The sequence below is a fragment of the Melospiza georgiana genome, chromosome 21 (assembly GCF_028018845.1).
Source record: "Melospiza georgiana isolate bMelGeo1 chromosome 21, bMelGeo1.pri, whole genome shotgun sequence".
Classification (NCBI taxonomy): Eukaryota; Metazoa; Chordata; class Aves; order Passeriformes; family Passerellidae; genus Melospiza; species Melospiza georgiana.
Window position 1 is genome coordinate 8,659,209 of NC_080450.1, and position 27,447 is coordinate 8,686,655.

The 27,447-nt window shown below is 49.8% G+C and overlaps 1 protein-coding gene across 2 annotated transcripts in view; it reads right to left on the minus strand.

Annotated features, from left to right (window-relative positions):
• Nucleotides 1-1,613: 1,613 nt before the first annotated feature.
• The window catches only part of MGAT5B (alpha-1,6-mannosylglycoprotein 6-beta-N-acetylglucosaminyltransferase B), an 82,022-nt gene continuing 56,188 nt past the window's right edge, over nucleotides 1,614-27,447 (minus strand). The window contains exons 9-17 of one of the 2 annotated variants that reach the window (XM_058038550.1): nucleotides 23,056-23,187; nucleotides 21,247-21,380; nucleotides 20,021-20,151; nucleotides 17,640-17,795; nucleotides 15,875-16,021; nucleotides 12,126-12,242; nucleotides 4,851-4,925; nucleotides 3,962-4,236; nucleotides 1,614-2,267 (exon numbers count right to left, since the gene is read on the minus strand). In XM_058038550.1, the coding sequence (XP_057894533.1) occupies nucleotides 2,069-2,267; nucleotides 3,962-4,236; nucleotides 4,851-4,925; nucleotides 12,126-12,242; nucleotides 15,875-16,021; nucleotides 17,640-17,795; nucleotides 20,021-20,151; nucleotides 21,247-21,380; nucleotides 23,056-23,187 (1,366 nt within the window). In that variant the 3' untranslated portion in view covers nucleotides 1,614-2,068. Of the gene's footprint in view, nucleotides 2,268-3,961; nucleotides 4,237-4,850; nucleotides 4,926-12,125; nucleotides 12,243-15,874; nucleotides 16,022-17,639; nucleotides 17,796-20,014; nucleotides 20,152-21,246; nucleotides 21,381-23,055; nucleotides 23,188-27,447 lie in introns of both variants that reach the window. The other variant, XM_058038549.1, reaches the window with a different exon arrangement.

The following is a 27,447-nucleotide window of genomic DNA, read 5'->3' on the forward strand; positions in this document are numbered from 1 at the left end:
AGGCAGCGCTGCACTGCTGAAAGGTGAAGGCTATTTTAAAAGCAGCTGAGCAGAAACTGTGGAAAAAGCTGCCCAGGGAGCTGATGTGTAACAAGCGCTGCCTCACGAGGCATCCCAAGCCTCTTGCTCTTTAAAACTTGCTTAGATCTCCTATAAAATCCAGTTTTATTTGGTTTTTACAACCCTGGGAAGTGAACTGCTGGTGGTTCCTGCGGGCAGACTCCCCATGCCTCTCCCAGGCCAGCTCCTGCCCACCCAGCTCTGGCAGCACTGTGTGCCAGGGGATACTTTGAGGCTGAGATGAAAGGGGCTGTGGAGAGGTGTTGCTGCTCAGCTCTGCAAAGAGAGGCTTGTGCTGCTTTTATTTAGACGCACACTGGCTGCAAGACACAAAAATTACTTAATCAATCCTTCCCCTGGGCTGGCGTCACAGGCAGGATGGAGGCTGCCCACGCAGCTGGGAGCTGAAGATGATAAATTGCTCTGGGATAACAGCAGTGTGTCCAGCTCATCCAGGGCAGGATGTGGCCCAAAGGACACAGCACCCTGTGGTGACACAGCAGGGACACGGTGAGGGTGGCTGGGCTCTGCCCAAAGCTGCAGCTCAGCTGAAGGAATGGGAGTTTCTCCCAGAAGCTGGCACAGGGAGGACAGGCTGGAGGTGCCAGGGGTGTGGCACAGCTCCAGGGCAACCTCCTGCACTCATCCTGCCACTGCTCCCCATCAGTCACTGTGAGCCAGAGGGGACAATTCTGCCAGGATCCTGCAGGGACAGTGCCAGGTCAGGCTGCCACCCCCCCAGCCTCCCTCACCAGCCAGGCCAGGAGCAATTCCATGGCTGAGAAGGAGTTTCCAGCCCCTGATTTTCCAGCCACACATTTTATGGCATGAAGGAATCTCCTCATTCACCCTTGCAAACAGCAGAAGGGCTCAGCACCAACCTTACAGCAACACCTTGCCCTGGTGAGCAACCCTACAAGAACAAACCAGGTGACCCCAGCCAGCACCAACCCAGCCAGGAGGGGACACATCAGTAGTGGGGGGAAACCACCCCCAAAGCAAGAGAAACAGCACTAAGGAAAGTTGAAGAAGCAAAGAGTTCCATGGAAGATGGTTGCTTGGAGCTCACCTCTTGCTCTGCTGGCAGCATCTGGGGCACACAGAGTCAGGATGTTGCTCTTCAGCTGCTCTGCCCTCGGTCAGTGCCCACCAGGAATTCCCTCCATGTGCTGCAGCACATCCTCCCCTCTGCCCACTCAGCTGAATCCCGAGCAGCCCCTGTGCCCTCACCTCCTCCTCCAGTCATCCCTGGGGGGGATGTTCAGCTCTGTGCATGGCCCAGCAGGGTGAAGAGCAGCCCGGAGGCTGGAGGGATCATTTTGGGCACCTCTGCCCTGCCTGGGGAGCAGCAGCTTTCCCAGGAGCCCAACCCAGCCCCATCCCACCACTGTCTCTTCCTGGGACTACCAGGGGTGCAGTCCCCAATGTGCCCATCAAACCCAGCCACTCTCCTTGTGCTTTGTTCTCCCCCAGCTCCACACCCACAGCAGCCACCAGCATCACCCCTGTCCCACCCCCAATGCAGCTCTGCCCAAGAACTCCCACAGAAGGGCTGGGTGTGGATTCCCCTTTAATTTACCACTTGTCAGGGGGAGGGTTAAAAAAATCAATAAATAAAACAACTGAGGATGCTTGAAGAAGATGAAAACCCTGAAACTGCAGTCTGCTGGTGGCTTGTCCCATCGCCAGAGAAGGGGAAGGGTGTCCCCAGCCCCTCTCTCCCCACCACCCCATCCCAGCGCCACCAGGTCCAGGTGGGTTCGGTCCAGGATGTGCTCGGACAATGCTCCTCGGGAAGAAAATTACTCCAAAGTTCAGGACAGGGTCATTCACAGCTGGCTGGTGGATCAAACAGCCCCCAGAGTCGGACATGGAACAGCCCCTGGGTGAGAGTTGGAGAGCCCCGGCTCACCCACCGCGAGGGACCCGTCGCAGCTCCTCGGCCGCCGCGGAGTTCTGAGGAGAAGCCACCCTGTGCCGGTGTCCCCGGGGCGGTGGGGACGCCGTGTCACAAGCAGTCCCTGCACAGAGCCACCTGTCCTTGGCGGAAGTCGCGGCAGGGGCAGAGGCGCCGGTACTTGGCGTGGTGGCCGGCGCAGCTGAAGAGCAGCGGCTCCTTCTGGAGGTAGCACTCGCGGACGTTCTCGGCCACCGCGGGGTACAGGTGGTTCATCTCGTACTCGGTGCTGTCGCACGCGATGCTGAGCCTGGGGGCCAAGGCAAGGTGGGCAGGTCAGGTGAGCGCCCATTGAAGGGTTTTTTCCTTCCTGGGGAGGTTCCTTTGCTGAGCTGTGTTTGCCACCCCTTGGCTACATGCGAGGGCTTGTCACCAGCCCAACACACCATGCAGAAAGGGGAGACCCTGGCAACTCAACCCTGCAGCCCAGAGATCACCCTAACCTACAGATGGCTCAGAATCACCCACAAAACCAACCCAAACCTTAGGAGTTGGTCCTTGTGGGTCCTTTCCAGCTCATGAAGTTCAATGGCTCTCTTACAGCCCCTTGCTGACCAACAGCTCTGTCCATGGACAGAGCTCCATGGACAGAGCTCCATGGACACCTCCATGGATGTAGATAACATTCTGTTATTGTATGTTACTGTAGATAACATTCCCTGGAAGGGACAGGGGATCAGGGAATGCCCACATGCTCCCTGTTAGCTGGGATTAGCCAGAAAACTGAGGTGGGCATCAGCGAAAGCCCCAAGGAGCAGCAGAAGTGCCCAGTGTGGATTTTAACACCCCTCCCCTCCCAGATGGAGCAGCAGCACTGGCATTGCCCTGCCACCAACCCTTCTCAACTGATGAGTCCCTGAGCCAGCTCGTTTTGAGGAGGACGTGCAGGGGGAAAGAGTGAAAGGCAGGCCCCAGCTGTAATTTATCACATAAAAATGTCAGCGGGACACGCGGCGCCTGCCTGACCAGCATGACAGCTCCGGCAACGCTCGCATTTAAATTGCCCAGAGAGCAGCACAGAGCCCGGTGGCAGATTTATACTCTATTAAAACTTCACCACTGTGTGTTCAAAACGCAGTTTTATAGAGAGAGACATTAAAGAGGAGAGAGCACGCGGGAGGTGGAGAGGAATGGGGTTGGAAAGAGGTGGAACCATGCCTGGAAATGCTGCTGTTGCCTGCTGAAAAGTGAAGCTGGGCCCTGCCTGCACTGCCTTCATCTCGTACTCAATGCTGAGGCTGGGGATCAAGGCAAGGTGGGCAGCTCAGGTGAGTGGCCATTGAAGGATTTTTGTCCATCTTGGGGAGGTTCCTTGTAGGGGGATACAATATAAGAAAATAAAGGTAGTATAGAAAGTAATCTTACCCCATTAAGGAGTTGTAGCTGAACCAAATATTAGAGATTGGGGACTGGCCTGATTTTAACAGGCCGCAGCCGTAGCAAATAAGGAGAGTGTTATAAAAGAGTGGATTGGTTGGTTGAGGGGAAGTGGAGTCAGCTGGCAACTGCGAGGACAAGGAAGAGTTGGTGCCTAGAGGAGAAGCCTCCAAGAAGACATCGAGGCAGTACGAAACTCCAGCAATATGGAACCCTTGCAGTGTAATGACAATACAACTCTTATGCTATAATGATGACAGTTCCTGATGAAGGACTCATCAGCTGAGAAGGGCTGGTGGGAGGGCAGTGCCAGTGCTGCTGCTCCATCTGGGAGGGGAGGGGTGTTAAAATCCACACTGGGCACTTCTGCTGCTCCTCAGGGTTTTTGCTGATGCCCACCTCAGTTTTCTGGCTAATCCCAGCTAACAGGGAGAATGTGGGCATGTGGGTTCATCACTGGGATTTGGGGAGGAAAATGGGTGCAGGGGATGTGGGGAGCAAAGAGAACATCATCTGGCTGCTGCCCCCCCCCCCCCCCCAAAGCTCCCTGAGAAGGCCCCAACTCACTGTAGAAACACCTCCTCCTTGTTGAGGAACCTGAAGAAGGTGGGCTCGCAGACCAGCCCGTGGTGCCGGCACGTCTCGGTGCACGTGTGCTGGGGCTCTGACACCCACACCTGCAGCGAGGCCACCGGGGGCCACGCCTGGGGGGCCCAGCCCGCGCTGGGGGACCACACCAGGTGCGAGGAGTTGGGGGACAGCGCCAGCGGGCTTGGAGGGCTTTGCATAGCAGGAGTCTTGGTCTTGGGAGACGGAGGAAGAGATGATGTGGTGCAGAAATCCTGGTGGTAGAGAAGATAACGGGTCAGTGCTCTGAGATTTTAACAGCGGGGAAGGGAGGCCACTAGTGGGACAGAAGGACACTTGGGATGATGACTTTGCTCATCAGGTTGAGGTCACCTGCATGCACAGATGGCACCTCCTTCTGTAGGGGATGAACCTCTGCTTCTCTCACCTCTTCTCCTCTCAGTGCTGCCTCATTCCCTGCAGCAGAAAGGCCCTGACCCAGCCCCAGCACCCCCAGGTGTCCTCCACCAACCCCCAGCACCTCTGGCCCATGACAAACCTCCCCCAGCCCCATCTCCCGGTGCTCTCTGCAATCAGGGCACTGGCTGCACAATGCCCACAGGAGAACAGGGATGCTCCCCAGGGAGAAGAGGGAAAGCTGGCCATGAGGACAGGGATGCTCCCCAGGGAGAAGAGGGAAAGCTGGCCATGAGGACAGGGATGGCTCCCCAGGGAGAAGAGGGAAAGCTGGCCATGAGGACAGAGATGGCTCCCCAGGGAGAAGAGGGAAAGCTGGCCACGAGGACAGGGATGCTCCCCAGGGAGAAGAGGGAAAGCTGGCCATGAGGACAGAGATGGCTCCCCAGGGAGGACAGGGATTCTCCCCAACCTGGTGCTGAATGTAGGCATGGATCCGCTCCAGCATCCCCTCGCAGGTGTACTCGTAAGGCAGGTAAGGGTCCACCTGTGAAGGGCGAGAGCAGAGCACAGGCAGCAGCTGGGGACAGCCTTGCCCTGCTTGAGAGAGCAGAACATTGGGCATGGCTCTGCCACCCACCAAAGCCCACGACTCGTGTCTGTCCACCAAAGCAAGCAGGGAAGAATGCTAGGGCTGGAGAAACCTCACAAGAGTTTTATAAAGTGAGAAAGAGAGAGGAGTACTTTGAGTTCGACCTGTTGGTGAAAATGAAATCATCCCTGTTCCACTTTAATCTCCCTTTCCTCCGCTTTTAGAAAGTTTTCATCCAATCAGTTTTCATCCAAATCAGTTTTCATCCAATAGGTCACTTCAAACTAAAGCATGAACTGTTCCAGCTCACAAAATGCTCTGCAGCTGCGGGCAAGGGAAGAGCAATCTTTAAAAAATATTTTTTTAAGGAACTTTCTGCCCTGGGAAGACATATTTTTCCACACTCCCTTATTTTCCAAAGAGATGTTACATGAGGTGCAGGAGGTTGGTGTCAGTCCTGGGACCTCCCTTCCCTTTGTGTATCTCTGCAGATCTTTATTCAGGAGGATTATAAGCAAAACCACCCAGAGATAATTAATCCAGAAAACACTGCTGCTCCTATTTTCTGAGCTCTGCACCTCCAAAATAGCTATTTCCTTTTGAAGTACCTGTCAAAACCAAGCTCAAAGGCTCAGTCTGCTGAGAACCCTCTAAGCATCTCCCTGCCATAAATATCCCACCTGAGATCTCAGGCAGGCTGGAAATCACAGCTGCTTCATCTAATTACAGATGGGCACGCTAATCAGGGCTGACACAGTGACAGGCACCAATCCTGCCTCTGAATTCCTGATGGGCTCTCAGTTAACTGGGGCAGAGCCCTCTGAAAGCAAAATTGCCTGTCTCAGTTTCAGAGCCAGGCTGGGGCTGCCTGGGATCAGTTTGGAGGAGACAAACCCCCTTCTTGCTCAGCATCACCAGTGCTCAGTCTCATCTCACCACTGCCTTCATGGGGGGCTTTTCTCAGGACCCCCTTTGGCCAGGCATAGTGGAGATAAAATTCCAGAAACAGCCTCACCCCCCAAAATGCTGCAGCACATCACACAAACCCTCCTTGTGCTGCACAGGTATCAAAGGTGATGCTCCAGGTGCAATCCCACCTCTCCACAGGCTCCCAGGGGGTTCCCTCAACATCAGGAGCCCACTGCAGCCCCTGCTCCTCTCCCTCTCAGGGGCTCTCCTTCCCTTTGCTCTCCTCTCCAGGTTTTGTTAGGATTCAGCTCGTGCACTCAGGACTGAGAAAATGCCAATTTCGAGAAGATAACTGTTTAATTAAAATCTGACAGGCTCGGCCTCTTCTCAACAGCCATGTTGTTAATGGCACTCCTCAGCTCAGGATGTCCCCAAAGCCCTGGGAGGGAGGAGGAGGAGGAGGAGGAGGAGGAGGAGGAGGAGGGGGCTTCTGAGGTGGGGATCCCTGCAGAATGATGCACGGGATGGCATGGAGGGAATGGTGGTGTTGGAAAGATGGATTTTGCCATTCTTTCCTCAGCTGGGAGAGCTTCCCAGCCCCAGTGCTCCTCCATCAGCCAGGCAGGGAGTCACTGGTGTCCCATGGGAATGCCACCATGAGAGCCCTGCATTTCCAGCTGGAAGGGAGGATGAAGTCTCCTTCATTCAAAAGGAAAAGAAAGCAGGGTGGAAAAAAATCTGAACGTCACCAGACAAATAAGTAGAAAAATAATGCAATTCAGTGCTGGCACGTAACAGCAGGCTGGAACATTTTAACCAGCTATTTTCACTGGGATGTTTAATGTGCCGCTCTTTCAGGCATAGTCTGAAATGTATAATTTTCTATTATAGTCCTGTATGTTTGACTTTAATATAATGAAGCCTTCTCCCTTCACTACACCAGAATATTGGGTCTATTAAATTGCTTGTGTGAAGACTGGTTTTGACAATGGGAAAAGCTCAAGGCCCAGAAAATGGTGGTGCTTGCAAACCTCTCTCCTTCTCCAGCCTCTAACCCCAGGATAACAGACAGAATCCATCAGTGGATTCTGATGGATTTTAAAGACAAGATACCCATGGACTCCTGGAGCCAAAGCCCATAATAAGGCTTTTAAACCTCCAGCATCCCCTGTCCCAAGGGGACACAACTTGTCTCTCTGTCCCCTATGTTGAGATTTGGTCTCTGGGGTAGAGGGGTTTGGTGCTTCCCTGGTTTTAATCTTCCTTATAAATAGTTGAGGGATGCAAACCATCAGAGAAACCCAGAACTGCTCCCAGAGAGATGAATGGCAGAGTCACAGCCTGCCAAAAACCCTGCCCAGCAGCTGGAGGGTGACCTGGAACGGGTGCCCCCTCCAAACGGATGAGAGAGGGCAGCACCAAGGGCTGTTCTTGGGGGGAAGAAACACAGATTGCAAACCCCAGCCACGTCCCAGGCATGATTCAGCTCTGCCTCCAGAAGGAAGAAGTTTCTTTCAGGCAGAACTGGGTTGGGAGGGACGCCGGCTGCATCCCAACTGCTCTGTTTGCACACAGCCAGCAGCCAGGGGAGCTCTGCCAGCCCAGCAGCAGCTCTGGGATGGCACAGCCTGCCCCAGGATGCAGCAGGAGAAACTGGGGTGCTGCATTGACATTAAAATATTGCTGAGAATCAGCAAATCCCCCTGGGAGCAAAGCTGGTTGTCAGCTTGACCATGCCAGGATTACTGCCAGGTTCATCAACCAGCTCCCAAATTCCCAGACAGATCCCCAGCATAGCTTCCACCTGATGGCAGAGCCAGTTTTCCCACAAGATGTCATATCCCCAAAAATGTCTTACTGAGTTCTGCCCTAGAAGATGCAAAACATCTGTGGGATATGTGATTTTTCAGTGATACAACAAAAAAAATCCCTAAATAAATTCAATTTCAGGTCAGTTTTCAATTTTCAATGTTTTCACCCATCAGGGAGGGGGAAATGTTGTGTTTCAGGTTCAATCTGTCTGAGTTAGTGAAGCAAAGGGAAATGCATCATTTCAGATCCAGCACTCCTTTCAATAAATTGGCAGGGTATTTCCAAACAAAGGCAGGCAGATGGGAAACAAAACCATAGTATTTCATTCCAGTAATTTTGAAATGAAATGTTTTGACAGAAAAAAAATAAATTGATGGTGGTTATTCTGAAACACAGACAAATTTATTAGATATTCCAATAACAGAACACCCCATTTTGCCTTTGGGGGGAAAAAATGGAGTCAGTAAAATAATTTCTCCAAACTCCAGTAACTGGCTGGGAACAGGAACACTGAATTGCCCAGCTACCATCTTTCTGCTGCTCCTCCTGCTAATGCCCTTGTTTTCAATTCCTGCTGTAACAAACAGTATTTTAAAGACAAGATACCCATGGACTCCTGGAGCCAAAGCCCATAATAAGGCTTTTAAACCTCTAAGGTAGGTCAATTTTTAGGCTTAATTGCCTTGACAGCATCTCTAATAAAGCAGACCTTTCCATTTAAAAGATAAAAAGGTGGGGAGGGGGGAAAGAGGCTGCTGTAAGTTATTCACACTCACTCCCTGCTCTGCTCTGGGAGGATTTTTACAATTTCTTCAAAACCCCAGAGGGATGAGTTGGGGATTAACTCCTTGGTGGGAAGGAATCCCTCCTCTCCAGAGTGACTTTGTGTCACAATGCAAATGGGCCTCAGTGACTTGAGCTGTTCATCTGAGGCAAATTTAGGACTTCCAGCAGCTGAAGGTAAATCCAGAGGCTGAGATGGTTTGTGGGAGGGCACTGCAGAGTGGGGGTCCTGATCCAGAGTGGTGAGAGGAATTTGTCTTTACAAACCAGCTGTGGGTCTGCTCGTAGATAGAACCAGCACTGAGAGGTAAAAGAAACTATGGAAAGGATTCCATGGATGGATGGATGGATGGATGGAAAATTCTGGTTTGCTGATAAATGAAATTGGATATTGAAAGATGAAAGAAACAATGGGAAAAACCATAAATTCTATAAGAATTAAAAATTAAAAGGGAGGGTTGTACATTAGAGGGCAATCTCTGGTATCAGGCATTTCAGGAAGTCTGAACCTCTCAAGTACCTCAGCCAATGGGGAAAGAGAGAAGGGAAATGGGGATAAAAAGGAGGCTGTGTCCTCCAAAAATTTAAGAGACCCCAGAGGAATGCCCCATGGCCTCTCCCTTTATTCAAATAAAGTAAAAAGACTCCTCTGTCTCCTTTTTGGACATAAACCTCTGATGTTTGTGGATTAATTTTCCCAACAGTGGGAATGAGGAGAAGAGCTGAGAGAGGAGCTTGGTTTGGGCACACCAGGGATGGGCACAGCAGCTGCTCACTCCAGTGAGTGCCCAGTTCTGAACACCAGCTCCTCCTGCCCAGTGCTCATTATGCCACCAAGCCCTTCCCTGAAATCCTTTTTAGTTCTTTAATTTTTAACCAGACCATTAAGCACCTAAATGACCTGGTGCCCATCCAGTCAACACAGCAGCAGCACAACACAGCTGCCCAGGAACCAGCACAGCCCTTCCCTCCATCCTCAATCTCACCATTCTTTAATCATTTTAACAGCATAGCAGCAGCAGGCTTCACTATTTTCTCTGTTCTCTTCTGGAAAAAGTGAAAATTTCCTTCTCTCTCCCAAAACAGCTCCCAGCCTCCCACACACAGCAATTCCTTCACTTCAGGGCTGTCTCCAGCCCAGATGGTGGAGGGTCAAGCTCTGACAGCTGGCCTGGCAGCACAGCAGCAGGGATGTCATTATTTTTAATTTAATTCTAATCAAGATACGGGAATGAATGTGCAGAACAACAACTGTTTTCCTAAGTTGGGTTTGATGAGTCTTTACAAACTCACAGAGAAAATGAATGTGAGGTGAAGAGCTGCAGTAATCACCCTGGAGGAGGTGAGACACAGGGTGATGGCATGGCCACATTACCTGAATCAGGCCCCCAGATTGCCACAGGCAACCCCCTCTGCAGCTTCTAATGCAGGGAAAAGCAAGGATGATCCTTCTCTGAGCACCATCACACCCCTGTGCCCGCCAAATCCCACCCAGCACAGTGAACCCCAATGTTCAGATTGCAAGGCAAGATGTATTCTATTACCATATGTATGGCAGATTATCTTTTGTCAAGTGGGCAGTTTGCCTTATCTCTCTGAGTGACCACAATCACTCCTCCCTCGGGAGGGGACATTGCTGATAACAGCTATTGAATGTCCCTGCATGACTGATAAGAACTGCAGCATCCCACTGGGAGATGGGAGCCCAGAGGGAGGAGCCAAGCATTCCTACCTGGATAGAATCTGGAGATTCTGGAACACCAGCACAGCTTCTCCACTGGATTCCCCAGAGGAGCAGCAGCTGCCTCTTCCCCTGGATCTTCAGAGGAAGAATACATCCTTCTCTCCAGGATCCCTGCTCCAGCAGAACCAGCCCTGACACTGCAGGAGGGCTGAGCCACAATTCCAATGGGACTGCTGCCAACACCCTGACCCACAGGGTGTCAGGTTGGGTTCTGACTCTGTCAGTGTTGTTCTAGTGTACTGCATTTTTTATTTTATCTTTTTTTCTTTTTCTACCCTATTAAAGAACTGTTATTTCCCGCTCCCCTTTTTGCCTGAGAGCCCCTTAATTTAAAATTTATAGCAATTGGGAGGGATGAGGAGGATTTACATTCTCTGTTTCAGGGGAGGCTCCTGCCTTCCTTAGCAGACTCCTGGCTTTCCAAACCAACACACCTGAGCCCACACAGCCCCAGGCAGAGCCTGGGTTCCACAGCACACCCCTGAACTCCAGCTCATCCCAGGTGAAGCAAATGGCCAGCAAAATGGCTATCAGCGCTTTCCTCCCCTCCAGGAAAACTGACTTTAATAATTTGGACAACTTGAAAGGCTCCTGCCACAGGGTGGGAGCTAAATATTCATGAGGGAGCATTTTCAGAGTGGGCACAGCAGGAGTGCTGCCTTCCCTGGGGTTCTCCCCTTCCTTACATCCCTCACAGAGGCAACTCCTGAGTTATTCCCATTGATCTTCTCCATCCAAAGGAAACAATCAGTGAAGTGAGGGGAAGGCAGGTGCAGAGGGCTGCAGCTTTCTGGGTTTATCTTTGTTATCACACCAGCTTGCAGAACTGCTCTCCCCCTGCACCAGCCTCAGCCTGCTGGTCCCAAACCCTATCTCAGCCTTCCCTTGCTCCAGGCCTGCCCACAGGATTCCCAGGGGATCCTTCAAAAGCACAGCTGTGCCCTGGGGAAACACCTACAATGCCAAAGGAAGGTGGGAGCACCTGTGCCCCTGGGGCTGCAGGAAGGGACCAAAAAATCCAAAGGAGAAAGGAAAGGAAAAGGAGAGCCAGGCTCCAACATCTGCTGCTGCTTGTTGTCTTAGGTTGGAAATGGGTGTGTGTGTGTTCTATCACCATCTGTCAGAGCTGGGGCAATTCTCTGCTGTCCATGGGGCAGTTTTTCCTTTATCTCTCCCACACCAACCCTCCCTCCAGCAGATCTCTGCTGTCCATGGCCACTGAGTGTCCCTGCAGGGCTGATCCAATCCCAGCATCCCATGGGGAGATGCTCCGCCCAGGGGAGGAGCCAAGCATTCCTACCTGGATCCAATCTGGGCCTGGCACAGCACAGCAGCCTTTGCCCCCTGCATTGCCAGAGGAGCAGCTTTCTGCTGCCCTGCATGGCCAGAGGGAGCCCAGGCCCATCTGCAGCAGCCCTGGAGCTGCAGAGGAAAACTCCCCCCTTGTGCAGGATCCCTGCTGCAGCAGAGCCACAGCTGGGGCTGCAGGAGGGCTGAGCCCCCATGGGATGGGGCTGGGACACCGCCCTGACACACAGGGGGCAGGGCATGGTCTGACTCTGGCAGTGTCGTTTTGTATTATCGCATTTTTATTTTTATATTTTCTTTTAAGTTTTTTTTCCTAATAAAGAACTGTTATTCCTATTCCCATATCTTTGCCTGAGAACAAAATGTCAAAATTATAATAATAATTATTATATAATATACAATATAATTATTATTATACAATTTCAAAATTATAACAATTCAGAGGGAGGAGGGGTTACATATTCCATTTCAAGGGAGGCTCCTGCCTTCCTTAGCAGACATCTGTCTTTTCAAACCAAGACACTTGTCCAACCCCAGCAGCAGGGAGGTCACACCATTACTGCTCTGAAGATGTGGGATATGTGATTTTTCAGTCATACCTGTGTCCTCATGATGGTTTTGATGGCAGCTTCAAACTCCTCAGAGTTGTTGTAGTCAACAGTCCACACATGGGGTTTCCCAATGAAGTCCTCAGCATATGGGTGTTGGGAGGACACCTGAAACACAGAGGTGCCAGCTGATTTTGCAATCCCTGCTGGAATGGAATCCCTGCTGCAATCCCTGCTGTTTCCTGCTCACAGCTGGCTGGCAGAGAGCAGCAGCAGCCTCACATTCACAGTGGGGTTTGACCAACTGCAATAGGGCGTGCTGGAAAATGGATTCCTCTGAATCCAGTTGCTTCTCAGCCTCAGAATGATGTGCTGTAATTCCCACTGGGTTGAGGTGCCCCATTCCCAACAACACTGAATTCCTCTGGCAGCCTGGAATATCTCCACTCTGTACCACAGGAATAATTTACCCTTGACCTGAGCCATTCTGTGGGTCTGATCGTAAAAACCCCCAAAGCAGGAAAGGTGTGTGAAGGCACAACATCTCCCAGGTTTGCTAGCTCTAGAAACAAGGCAGGGAGAAAATCCATTGCCACTGAAGGCTGGGAAAGGCTGGCACTGGGAGAGAGCAGTGCTGGAAGCTGCATGACCCTGATGCCACAGGCAGCCCACACACTGGTACTCCACAGGTACTGACATCCTTGCTTTTCCCTGGGCTGCCCACACAGGTGATTTTTGGGGACCTACCTCTTCTGTTTCAGCCCTGATCTCCTCTGGAAAGGGAAAAGAGAGGTTGCTGAGCAGAGGACATGTTTTGGGGGCACCATAAAACATTTCAGAAGGGCTTGAGCCCCTGCCAGCTGGAGGAGAAGAGCTGTGTGGTTCATCCCCCTCAGTGCTGTCCTTTCTCATCTCTCTCCTGGAGATTGATCCCCTCTTTCCCCTCCAGCACAGAAACACCCCGAGGCATTTCACAGCCCTCACCCTGGCTCCAGGCTGAGGTACAGCCCCAGCCCTGCCCAAATGGGTGTTAACACCAAATTTGGGAGTGCATGGGGCAATCGGGGGATGGGGGGGGCAGGAGAGCCCAGCCCAGCCCAAATTAACACCAAATTCAGGGGTGCATGGGGCAATCAGGGGGGGCAGGACAGCTCAGTCCAGCCCAAATTAACACCAAATTTGGGGGTGCATGGAGAAATCAGGGGGGGAAGGACAGCCCAGCCCAGCCCAGCTGCACAGCCCCCAGCTCACTCCCTGCTCAGTGAGGGAGCCTTGCACTGCATTATCCACTTTATTAATAATAAAAGAGGCAATTTTCCCAAGCCTTTAACTTTTAAAGAGTTCCTGCTCTACTTAGATTGAATTCCCAGCGCTGGGCAAGCCTGGGAGGGATTTCATAGCCCTGGCACACTGTACAGGTGCTGGTGTCCCTCTGGGGGGACAAAGGGATGAGCAGGGGGCATTGCCCTGGGCTGGGAGCAGGGTGTGGGGACCTGTGGGTCTGGGCTGGTGGGGAAGGGGCTGGGGGTCTGCAGAAGGCTCCTGCTCAACCTTCTCCTTGGAAACCCCAAACCTACAGCACAGCCTCTTCTATCCAAGGCAAATCTTGAATCAGGAACCCCATCTGCAGACATCCACTGAGGAAATCTTGCCCAAAAAAAGTAACCTCAACCTGGCAGCTGCTCTTCCCCAGGCTGGCCCAAGGCCTGGTGCCAAAGGGGTGGCTCTATGCAGCCCCCACATCACACTTGTGTTAGAGATATATGTTATAATATTGGCTTTTTGCAAATATTAAAATGGATTCTACATGTGCAGGGCTAAAGTAACTTTGCTTTGAAGACACAGATTTATTTCTGTTGTTAACTAAAACTTAGAAATAGCTGATATAGATATGCTTGTGTTAAAATGCTTGCTTGGATGGGATAATATCCAAGGAATATATGATGAGGACCCTGCTACTGATATGCCAACTATCCATGCTTGCCACTGGTAGAAAGTAAGGCCCAAAACTGAAGGTGATTATAAGAATGGATTAAAACCACAGCCAAGGAATATGCATGCTCTAAAAAGGCAGATCTGAGGTGGAGCTATGCTAAACAATTCTGGGAATATGTAAACTAGTTTTGGGGAAAAGTTTACTATTATATTTATATTTGTATTTATAATTGTAATATTTACTATTAGTAAATATAAAACAATATAAATATAATAGTAAATATTAACTTCTATAAATATAAATAGAAATATAACTATAAATATAATTATGATTATAAATATAAATAATTTGTAAACACCCTTTATAGACCATTTCTATTGCATCAGCCTGTGACATATTCATAAACAATATAAATACAATATATTTATATTGTTTTATATTTACTATTATATTTATACAATATATTTATATTGTTTTATATTTACTATTATATTTATACAATATATATTGTTTTATATTTACTATTATATTTATACAATATATTTATATTGTTTTATATTTACTATTATATTTATACAATATATATTGTTTTATATTTACTATTATATTTATACAATATATTTATATTGTTTTATATTTACTATTATATTTATACAATATATTTATATTGTTTATGAATATGTCACAGGCTGATGCAATAGAAATGGTCTATAAAGGGTGTTTCCAAATTAGCAGGTGTGCTCTTGGCTGAATGCAAAGAAGCACCTGGCAGTAAATCCTTGCTTTATTGTCTTTGTCTTCTACTGTCCTTTTTTAAACTTTCTAAATGTTTAGAACTGTTGCATTGTGATTTCAGGGTTTACCTCAGAACCTGGTCCCTCCTCTGATAATTCCCTCCCAGGTGTGTCAGTCACCTCTCTTTTCCCCTCCCAGCACTGTCTGTCCATCCTGGAATTCCAGAAGGGCCTCGAGTGATTGGCAGATTCACAGGATGCCCTCTACCCCTGGGGGGCATTGGGCCATCCAGGTGTCCTTTGTTCCTTTGTCCCTCCCCTCCTGTACCTGTTTGGTGGCTCCCTGCCCCTTCCCTGCCCCTCTCCTGGGGTTCAAAGGAACAGCAACCACGGGCTCAGGGAGTTCTGTTGGATCTGGTGCTGCATTCAGAGGCCTGTGGGCCAGAATAAAGCTCTGGATCCAAACCCTCCATCAGAACCGACTCCTTTCCTTCACCATCACCTTAAAGCTTCTCCACAGAGGGAAACCTGAGGAGCAGCCCCTGTTATGGGGGAAAGCTCCATCCTGCAGCCCTCAGAGCTCCTGCAGGCCTGGACTTGTCCCCACATGCCCAACTGCAGCATCCAGCCAGCCAAAAGTGTCTGTGGGGTGAAACACCACACACCCAGCCAGCCAAAAGTGTCTGTGGGGTAAAACACCACACACCCAGCCAGCCAAAAGTGTCTCAGGGTGAAACACTGCACACCCAGCCAGCCAAAAGTGTCTGTGGGGTGAATCACCACACACCCAGCCAGCCAAAAGTGTGGGGCAAAACACCACACACCCAGCCAGCCCAAAGTGTCTGTGGGGTGAAACACCACACACCCAGCCAGCCAAAAGTGTCTGTGGCGTGAAACACCACACACCCAGCCAGCCAAAAGTGTCTGTGACGTGAAACACCACACACTCCACAGCCAAAAGTGTCTGTGGGGTGAAGCACCACACACCCAGCCAGCCCAAAGTGTCTGTGGGGTGAAATCACCACAGTTGCCGCTGTTTCGTTCAGCACCAAGGGCCAGACAAGCTCAGGCACATCCCATCCAGCCATATTGGTAATATTTCAACAGTGAACAGAGTTTTCCAGACTTGCCTCTCGGGACGTGGGCTTCCCGCGGAAGAACTCGTGGTTGAGGGAGCTGTGGGGAGGGTTGAAGCGTGCCTGCAGGAACACGCAGCCGTTGGCGATGGCCTCCAGCGGGGCCGGGCCCTCGTAGGGGAACCCAAAGCCAATGAAGAGCTGCAAGGCACAAACACAGTGCTGCTGAGTTGTGGGAACCCAGGACATCCTCCTGAGCAGCCAAGACCCCTGCCAGGGGGCTCAGAGACCCTGGCACAGAGCACAAAATACCTGTGTGTTTGATTATGACCCATGGAGCAAGTTACCAACCTCAGATGAAGATCTGCAAGCCACAACAGTTAAGTAGAATAATAGTGAATTTATCATGGGTGAAAAGGTAGATTTTGGGGTTTTCTAGAATGGTGTTCAGGGGGCAAGATGGAGGGATCTGGGCATGTCCAGCCTTTCTCCCTCTTCTTCTTGGCCTCCATCTTCTCCTGTGATGTTGGCACTTTTGGATTGGTTTAGAGTAGAAGCTCACTGTCTAACATAGGTGATAGGTATTGGAAAGTAATTGTAAACATTGTATATGTAGTTTTTAGTATAAAGACATAACACTGCCCCGAGGGCAGGCAGAGTGCCTGGAACTGTCCTAATGAAGGACCTCAGCAGGACAGGAGAAAATATTTTATAGATAAGGAACCTTGAGACCAAGAACTGAAGAGCTCTGACTCCTTCTTCAAGCACTGGGCTGGGAAAAGAGACTTTCTAACGCATCTCAGAGTCACTCTGACCAGCGAGAGGCCATGAGACTGAGTGATTTTCCCCACAGGGAAACCTCCCAGATAAACCCACCAACATCCCCTCCCCTCTCTGCTGCTCTGCTCCTGCACACCAACTCTCTAAAGGGGTTCAACAAGTTATGATGAAAATTCCCCCTTTTCACAGAATTCATAGAACGACTAGGTTGGAAGAGACCTTCAAGATCATCAAGTCCAACCCAGCCCCAGCACCTTAACTAAACCCTGGCCCCCAGTGCCACACCCAGGCTTTGTTAAACACACCCAGGGATGGGGACTGCACCACCTCCCTGAGCAGCCATTCCAGAACTTTATCACTCTTTCTGTGAAAAACATTTTCCCTGATATCCAACCTGTATTTCCCTTGGTGCAGCTTGAGGCTGTGTGCTCTGGTTCTGTCAGTGTTGCCTGGAGAAAGAGCCCAGCCCCAGCTGAGCACAGGCACCTTTCAGGAACTCTGCAGAGTGATGGGGTCACCCCTGAATCTCCTTTTTCCAGGATGCACGACCCCACTCCATCAACCACAGCCCACTTTGCACAGCCATGGAGTTTCCAGGAGCTGCAAGATCCCCCATGGTGGTTACAGCCATCACTTTGGCCCTGCATGGAACAACATTGCTTTGCCACAGCTGTTTAGGCTGGTAAATCAGGAATATTTCCCCCAGGCAGCAGCTGAAGGCAACAGGGATGTGCCCACACCCACACACTGCAAGAATCTGGTTTATTTTTATCACAGCTATAAGGTGAAAAAAGAAAAACAAAAACAAAACCCACCCCACTCAGCAATAAATGAATTAATAAGGAAACTTTGCACTCTGCCTGTGGACCCCTGGACAGTCTGCAAGGAGAAACTCCTCAGACACATCTTGATCTGAAATGTGCTCTGCTTGGCTCCTGCCTAATTATCCCTCGTGGTTAATTATCCCAGCTGGGAGTGCCTGCAGGCCTGGGAGGGGCACAGGTAATGGGGGACAGGGTCCTGGGACGGCCTCACCCACCTTTGCCTTCCTCAGCAGCTGCTGGAACTCGTGCTGGGGCAGCAGCCCGTGGTTCTTGACAAATGCTGGCACCTCAGGTGGCCTCTGTGTCTCATAATAAACAGTGCCATGGATCTCCATGTACTTGTTGAGGATGGCCAGGAACTTCTCCTTGCCCTGGGGAGGAAGGCAGACATGTGAACTACACCAAAGGATGGGTCTGACCTCCTCCCCATGGTTATGGAGGGGGGTTAACTCTCAAACTGTTGTGCCAGAGCACCTGCCATGCTTCAGGCAGACCCACAGCAGTGCAAAATCCCCACCTGTCCCTCTTCATTTCTTGGAAACACATCCTGGACTGCCCCAGGCTCCTGGAGAGCCCCAATGGCTGCAGGATCCATCACTCTGATCATCAGGTTCCTGCCTCCCCTGTCCCCTCCAAGGGCAGCTTCCACTCTGGAACTGCTGAATTAAAGGCTTCAGAGGGCTAAGAAGGAGCCTGAGCTTGCTAATAGCCTCTTATTCCAAGTAACAAGTTCCAAGGATTTTCTCATTCAGATTTAATCCCGTTTCACTACCTGGAAAATGAAAGGGGTCATCAATTTTCTTCTCTTAGAGGCCTCCCTCCTTTTGCTCCAAAGCAGCCTTTCTTTTTAACAATTTCTTGACTGGAGAGTTTTTTTTGCTTGAAAAAACCACAAAGGGCCCATCCTTTGGATTCTGGATTTTCCAGTGCTGCAACGGCCCCAAAAGAGCAAAGACCAGGGGGAATAAGGAGTTCTAAATGGGGAATTTGAGAAAACTCTGTATGTTGCCTTAAAACCTCCTCAAATGCTGAATTTCTGCCCTCAGCCACGGATCTCAGGAATCCTCCAAGGCTCTAAGGCTTTCCCAGCTTATTAAAACTTCAGCTCCTATTGTGAGCCAGAGGCAAGAAGTTCAGAGGGGTAGGAAATGAGAAATAAAGGGAAGGGAGGTTTAATGAAATGTTTCTAAATGTCAAAAACACCCTGCTCTGGAGAGGGTATTTGGTCCAAGGCTGGTAAATGAGCACCTGGCTCCAGAAGATGGAGGTGCTCTGTGCCTTTCTAGACCTCAAAATCACTCAAAATAAGGAAAAACTCCTCCATTCCCTTTTTTATTCCATGGAGTGTACAAGATGGGAAGGAAAGGCCAATCAGCTTGGCCTCAAGGAGCCCCAGCCTCTTCAACCAGCAATAAATGACCCCATATATGCAGTCTGGGGGAAAAACTGATGTTGTTTGTGAGTTCTGACTCAAAACAGCAAATGCCTGTAGCACCCTGGGTGGAGGGAAATGTCCATTCTGGGGTTTGAACTCTCTTTAGTGCCTTCCCAAATTACCTTCACTAAGCTCCAAGGAAACTCCTGGATAAAAAAGGGCAGGGGAATGGTAGAAAAATAAGACAAGATGTTGCTGTTCTCCTAAAATGAGATTTAGTGGGTTTCAGTAGGACTTTTAGGGAACTCCAAACCAGGCAGAGGCAGGGGGCATTTGTTCTCAGACCTGGGCAGGGATGGAAACCCCACAAACACCAGCAAAGAGGAGACAGCCTGGCTGGAACCTGGCTCACCACAAGCATCCCTGCTAATTAGCAGCTGCTAATCAGGAAATCTGGGAAGGGGAGGAGGTACAGCCCCCACTGCATCAACCCACATCAATCCCAGCAGCTCCAGAGGACCCAGCCCACGTCAAGGCAAAGTCGAGTCTGACAGAAACCTTTTCTCTCCCGAGAAGAGGAGCAGAGGCAAAGCCCAGCAGCAGCTGGTGTGGTACAGTACCTGCAACTGGAGCAGCCCCAGGCAGTGCACAGAGGGAAAAATAGAAATAAATCAACAATGAGGCAATGAAAATTAGCTCCTATTTACAGTCCTGGAAGGAAAAGCAGCTGGCTAGCTCTGGGTAAGGTGGGGGGAGCATGCACGGCCCCTCTGGAGATGCAGGGGGGTGTTTTTGGTGGGTCTCCCCCAGGTGTTCCAGGCTCAGGGAGCACAACCCCTTTTCACAGAGTGCTTGAAAGCAGACACAAACTATCCCCATCATAATGCAGCAATCACTGCAATTAATTAGTGGCAATCATTATAGCTAATTACATAAAATCATCAATATGAAATCCTCAGCCTCAGAGCCTGCTGGGAGGAACCACCACCCAGAGCAAGGAGCAGGGAATGGTGTCCCACCAGCCTCTCCCTGTTTGTGGGAGGCTCTGGATGTGTCCCATCGCTCCCCCAGGAACCAGGACAAGCATGGTTCTCCACAAACACACCCAGATCTGCACCTCCACAGCTCAGGGTGAGATCCAGAGGCTGGGGCTGCCTCCCAGCCCTGCCTGTGCCTACCCCTGCCTGCCTGGCTTGTCTCCAGCAGCCCAAGGACACCCACCTTCCAGATGCTGGCCTCCTTGCCATACACCACGGCCATGCTGCTGACTTTGTTGGCCTTGATGAGCTGCTTCTCAGTCTGGTTGAGCTCCTCTGACACGAAGCCCATGAAGGAGTTGTCAGGAGTGTGAGCTGTGGGCACCAAGGGGAGGAGACAGATGGCTGGAGAGATGTTTTTTGGGATGTCCCCAGGGGTGGGGATACAGCCTGAGATGAGCTTGGCTACAGAGCCTTGCTGGAGGAAACTGGAGCTTGAATCCCCACCCAAGCAGCTTATGAAATCCAGGCTTCAGAACCCACTCGAGCTGCTCTTCACACAGTGAGGTGTTTTTAGGCTGCCAGAGGGGCTTCACACAGCCGGGAAAATGGAATGCTTGAGTCATCCAGCACCCCCCCTTTTTCTTCCTCTCTCTCTATCCTGCATCTCCTTTCCAACCCTTCTATCCCATTTACTGTGGGCACTCAATTAAGGTGCATTCATTTTGATTGATACTGAAATCCCCTCTGTGTAGTTTTTGCACTGTGAGATCAGTAAACAAACCATCACGACCTGTAGCAGGCCCTAAGCCTGCGAGGGCTCCCTGGCAGTCAGCAGCCTAAGACAGGAAATGCCAAGTCATGGTGACTGTGCTAGAAGCCCCTGTTCTGCCTTTGGACCCCTGCTTGTCTCCCTCTAAGACTATAGGTCACTTTCCTTTAACCCTTGCTATTGGACCATTTGCAAAACCCCTGAATCCCATATAAAGAGCTGCTTTTGGCCAGCTTGGGCAGAAGAGCTTGTCACAGACATCTTTTATGGAAAATCCTTTCCTTAGGATTTTTTCTCCTGAGAAGCTGAGAGGCCTGAAGAACAAAATGTAAACAATGATTATCTGCTGCTGTGGAATGCAACAGGTGCATCTGTGATTAGTCTCATAGAATTGTTCCTAATTAATGGCCAATCACAGTCAGCTGGCTCAGACTCTCTGTCTGAGACACGAGTCTTTGTTATCATTCTTTCTTTTGCTATTCTTAGCTACCCTTCTGATGAAACCCTTTCTTCTATTCGTTTAGTTTAGTTTTAATATAACATATATCATAAAATAATAAACCAAGCCTTCTGAGACACGGAGTCAGATCCTCATCTCTTCCCTCATCCTGGGACCCCCAACAGCATCACACCCATTTGTACAAGCAGATTGTGTCAAGCCCCTGCTGCAGGCAGCCACGCCGGGCTCCAGCACTCACGGAACATGGTCATGAACTGGCTGGGCTGCAGGTTCCAGTAGCCCCAGTTGGTGCGGTAGCCGCGCAGCGTGGCGTACTCCTCGTGGTTGTAGGCTGGCTCTGTCCCAAAGGTGTCGATGACCCGGACACGGCACCTGCGGGGCACACACCCCCTGAGCACACCTGCTGTCCCCAGGAACCCCATCTGCACCCCAAAGAGAGTGAGAGGAATGAGGGGTTTGTCTTTACAAACAAGCTGTGGGTCTGCTGGTACATAAAACCAGCACTGAGAGGTAAAATAAGCAATGGCGAGGATTGCACTGATTGATGAATGGAAAAGATACTTCCTTTTACAAATAAGCTGTAGCTTTGTTGATAAATGAAGTTGGATATTGAAAGATGAAAGAAACAATGGGGGAAAACCATAAATTCCATAAGAATTAAAAACTAAAAGGGAGTGTTATACATTATCATGCCAGCAGGAGAACCCACAGTGTGAGGGGCAGGGGCTGCAGGAGGGGAGCAGAGATGCAGCTCATTGCTCCTGAAGCTGTTGGCCGTGGATCCCAAGTGAGAGGAATAGTGGATTTTTCTTTACAAACCAGCTGTGGGTCTGCTGGTACATAAAACCAGCACTGAGAAATAAAAAAAAAAAAAAAAAAAAACAACAGGAAGGATTCCATTGATTGATGAATGGAAAAAGATATTTGCTTTTACAAATAAACTGCAGGTTTGCTGATAAATGAAATTGGATATTGAAAGATGAAAGAAACACAACCATAATTCCATAAGAATAAAAAAAAACAACATAAATTCCATAAGAATTAAAAACTAAAAGGGAGTGTTACACATTAGAGTGGAATCTTGGGTATCAGGCATTTCAGGAAATCTGTACCTCTCAAGTACCTCAGCCAGTGGGGAAAGAGAGAAGGGAAATGTGGCCAGGAAATTGGGGTAAAAAGGAGGCTGCATCCTGCAAAAATTAGACAGACCCCAGGGGAATGACCTATGGCCTCTCCCTTTATTCGAATAAAGTAAAAGGACTCCTCTGTCTCCTTTTTGGACATAAACCTCTGGCATTTCTGGATTAATTTTCCTGACAAAGGGTGCAGCAGCATCCCAAGGAGCCCTTCCCAGCACTGCTCCCTCCTTGCAGGACAATTTCCCTTTGCAGGACCCTCAGCTCCCCAGCAGATGAACTTCCCAAAAGTTTATTATTAATGCCTTTCCCAATATCCTGGGAATGCTGAGGCAGGCACTACCAGCACAAGGCTGAGGAGAGAAGAGGAACAACAAGCAAGGGAAGAGCGAAACAAGATGAATTCAAAAGCAAATGCATTTATAATAAAAGCAATAACAGAGGTTGTCATTTTTCTCTCTAATAAAATTGTGTAGGATAGTGGAAGAGATGGGAAAAAATGTAATAAATAGCTGGTCTATCAGCACTAAATTAAATCGCAGATTTTCCAGGCTGGTGATGTACCAGGGGATGATGACATTTGTCTTGATGTTCAAGGAGCCAGGGATAGGGCTCCTTACAAATTTCCAAGGTTCACCCTCCCCTGGCTGCAGGAATGGAATGGAAGCACATATCAACACACTGCAGGCACATGCAGGGTTTGGTCTTTCCTCCAACTCTCTCTCTTTTATCGAGGTTTTATCCTAAATACCTGAGGCTCAGAATGCCTCATGCTGTGGCAGCAGGGGGCACAGCAAGGCACCAGGCAGGCAAAAATCAAAGGTAAAATCAAAAGGTCTGGCTCCTTGGGTGGGTCATTAATCTTTGCTTGTTAATTAGTGAAATGGAGATGAAGAGCAGGCTTTGCTTACCTGTATTTCTTAAAGGAGAGCCCCATGTGCTGCTTCATCTGCTGGAGGCCGTGGTAGTCGGTGTAAATCAGGTCGAAAGGCAGAGGACTGGTCAGGGGGCAGTTCCCCCGTCCTGGAGGCACCCCTAGGTGACTGGGGAGAAGCAGGAGGGATCAGCCCCCAGCACAAACACTCCTTTCCCTGCTGAGCCATCAAACAGCTCCTCTTTGATGGAGGGGGAGGCAGATGGTTCTCCTCGCCCCAGTTTTTATTTCCCAGGCCAAAGATCGGGAGAGTCCTGGTCCCTCCCCATCTTTGCAGCTGCTCCAGGTGAGCTCCTGCTCCTCCCAGATGGACTGTGAGGCACAGCATCCCCAGCCAGGGCTCTCCAGCATCCCAGTCCCCACACACCCTCCCTTGGACCACTCTTGTTGAAGACACCAGATTTCGTTTACTTTCATTGCAGTCACACCAGTGACAGACTTGTAAAGCCACATCTTTCCTCTGCTCTCTGCCTGCAAGGTTCCCAGCTGAGCCTAAAGCTCCCTGTTCCCAGCTCCACATCCCTGGAATGTCTCTCTTATTCCACTCTTTCCCCTCCACATCCCAGAGCACTCTCAGCTTTCTCCTTGACTCTGCTGGCAATGCCTGTCCTTGGCACATTTCATTCATATTTCTCACTTTTGGTCCCATTTATGAAATAATTCCATAAAACAGGGGGCAGCTGGGCCCTGGGTCTCACTCAGAGGGCTTCCAGCCAGTTCCTTACAAACAGCCACACTCAGCCCCTCTGCCCTCCTCCAGTGGATAAAATGCACTATGAAAATCCAGATAAACTCAACTGACAGTAATCTCTTTATCAAGACCATCAGTTACCTCGCTGCCAGAGCAAGATGTGATTAATCCAGCAAGATACAGGGCTGCTAAACCTGTGGTGTGTCTCCTTCCATTTCCAATTACCTCTGTGAACTGATGAATCCCTCTCTCCAAAGCTGTTCCACCAAGTGTACCACTGATGTCAGCCTGACAGCCCATCTGCTTGTCTGGACCATATTTCCTCCTTCTCAGGAAAAAAAAAAAACCTGTGACACCTTCCAGCTTCAGCAGGTTTCTCAAAAATCCATGTTGCTTGTACTTGTGATTTCCCAGTGCCAGTTTGCTCAGAGGCTGATTCACTCCGCAGTTTTAATGCTCCTGTATTTTGTTTTTCCTCCTAAAGATGATAATTCCTCATCCTCCTAACTTCATTCACACCCAAAAAGCAGAATTATCCTCATGGAAAACCAAACTGCTGAGCTGCTTTGGTCCACCCAGGCTGTCTCACTCCCACCACACAGTTGTCCCATTCCGTTCTCAGTCCTTCCAACAAGGCTGAGGAATTCCTGGTTTATTTCACAAATCTGAGCTCAGACACTGTGAAATCTCACCCTTAGCTCCTGCCTGCCAGGACGTCTGTCTTTGTTTTCTTCTGGCTTCTTCACTTACTCCAAACCTCTATTTGGAGATGGGAATTCATCCCAACCATGCCTGTAGGTATTTTCTCTTCTTTAAGGAATAAAAGTTCTGGTCAGGCTTTACACTCCCAGGCTTTGAATCTTTCCTACTTTGTGAGCTCTCTTACTGGTTCTCTCAATTTCTCAGCATTTTCCCTTCTGAACCTGACAATTCCCTTTCCAGCCCTACCTGGGGTTTATGTGTTCCTCAGCTGAAGCTCAAATGGACCCATGGCCCCAGGGTCCATCCTCTGAGGAGCATTTCCATAAGGTCCTCAGCCCTTGTCAAGCCCTTCAGCATTTCACCTTTCAATCCCATGGCTGCTTCCAGAGGGAATTGATGACTTTCCCATTCCAGGGAAAACCAAGGGACACAACTGTCACAAGGATTTGTTCTCCACAGAAGGAGAAGGAGCCACACAGAGCCAGAAATTTGTTTACCATAAGAAATATGATAAAGGGCTCTTGGTTGGCTCCTGGCCACACCTCCCTCCTCTTCTGAACCTGACCTGATGGAAGATGCCCCTGCTCATTGCAGGGGTTTGGACCAGAACACCTTTAAAAGGTCCCTCTGAACGCAGACTTTTCTATGATTCTAATGCAGCTCCAAGCCCTTGAGCACTGAGAATCAAGATCCTTCTTCCAGCCTCATCCCCAACCTGACCCAGTGCAGGGTCACCCCAAACTCCTGACCATGACAGGGACTCCAGAAAATGTGTAAATGTGGAACAACCTCGCTGGCCAAAGCCAGGAAAAACAGAGAATTTCAATTTAAGACAAAGAGCTGCTTTTGCAGCTGCTTCATTGCTCTTGTCAGAAGGAATCTCAGCATCAGCTCAGGGCAGCCTGGCCGGGGATGCCGCAGGGGGAACAGGTTGCAGTTTTGTCACTTTTATGCACAATTTTACACGACAGGACTGATTGGGAAGATGGCAGGAATAGAAAGGCTCTCACCTCCCACAGCCACCTCGGTACAATAAATAGGGCACCAAGGAGACTCAGTCTCCCGGGAAGGCTGAAGGGGAATTTTTAAGCCAGGATTTTGTAGAGATGAACTCTAAACAACACATTTGCTCACACAGTGCTGCTTTTTCCTCAGTCATCAGACAAACAGTGATTTACACCAACCTGCACTGTGGTGGAACCAATCCATAAAGCTTGTATTTAACTAAAAATCCCCAAACCATTACACTGTGCTTGCAGCACACACCATCCTCTAGCTGGTACATGTCACACAAGCCACTGCACTACAAAATAATCTGTAATTTAAGGAAGACCTAACCAAGCTTGACGAGGGGCTGCAGGAGGCAGCAATTAGTGTAACTCATACTGAAGCCTCCAAAAAAGTTCCCACCAGTTGGGAAGAGCAGGTCTGACTCTCCCAGCTCCCATCAGCGCCACAATCTGCCACACATCCCCTCTCCAGGTGCTCAGGACTTGCCACATCCATTTATACTCCCTGTGCCATGGCTGTGTGGCTGGAATAGCTCTGAGAGCAGGAGCAGTGCTTTAAGCAGAACATCTCTCCATTTACCCCCCTTATCCTCCCTAAACACTTTATAACCACTGATTTTAATATTCCACTCATGCAAATCCAGCCTGCACCTCTGAGATGGGGGCGGGGGGGAGAAATTTTTTTTTTTTATTCCTCCTTATTTAAACATTCTTTATTCAGGCTTTCATCATTTGCCAGTTAAGTCAACTAATTTTCTACTAAACCCAATTTCACTCATGGTTGGAGTGCAATTTCCCTGATTTTTCCTCGTGCCATGTACTATTAATGGCGCTTGAAATTACGCAAATAAAATTGATGAGCGCAAACGCCGCCTTCGCCGCCAGCACAGCCCGGGGATCTGCTGGGGAAACCTCCCCTCCCAGACCAGCCGTGGGTGGTGACCAGCTCAGCACCTCTGGCTGGTGATCCAGGGCTTTGTCCCATCCCAAATCCTGGATCAGCTGAGCCCTGGCTCCTCTCTGGGAGGGAGCAGCCGGAGCGGCGCCGATCCAAGCGGATGCCGAGCTCACCTCTCCGCCAGCTGCCTCCACCAGCTGTGCCTACTCCAGAATAAGTCTCCAGCAGCTTCTTGTCCTGCTATTTTCCTCTCAGAGGTACTTTAATCAGCCAGGGGACCGTCCCCTCCCTGGGCATGGTGCAGGCGCTCTGGAGTCAGATGACTGCAGGGTTATCTTTACATCCCATTGACCTATTTTCAAATTAACCCAACGTTTCTTTCTGCACTATCACTCCTGGTGCTGAGAAGTCCAGGACTAAATGGATCTCATGGGCATCTCCTGGCAGCCTGGGCCAATATTTTGTATTATGTTTAATTGCATCTTCTCTGCCCACATCTGTGCCATCAGCAAGGCTGAGAACAGAGCAGGGATCCTGTTCTCACTGCTCCCTCAGCTGCAAGAGCCCAGCAGGCACAGGGATGTTATCCAGGGATTAAAGGTGCCAGAGCCAGGCCTGAGCAGCTCCCAGGGGTCTGTGACAACCCCATCACAACCAACAAGTGCAAATCTAAGCCCACAAAATGAATATCCTACCACCTGCCTTCTGCCCTCAGCTCTCTCCCTGCTGGAATGAGGATTTCCAGCCAATTTCAGCAGCTGAAATGGTTTCACTTTTGCAAAGTGCACCTGGACTGTTTCTCTGGTCCATCATTGATCTTTTATGACACAGCCCTACCCATCCAGGGAGGAAGTTCAGTAATCCTTTTATTTATTTCTAAGACCTGGAGATGCCCAGGACGGTGCCAGAACAAACACTTCTTTCTGGTCAGAGACTCAGCAAATATGAAGGAACTTCCCAGGAAAGGAGAAATCAATACTTGGATTCCTGCAGGGAGCAGCAGAAACTGAGCACTCACGTGCTGGTAGTGCCTGGGCAGATGTGGGACAGATGGGCTGCTCTCCTGCT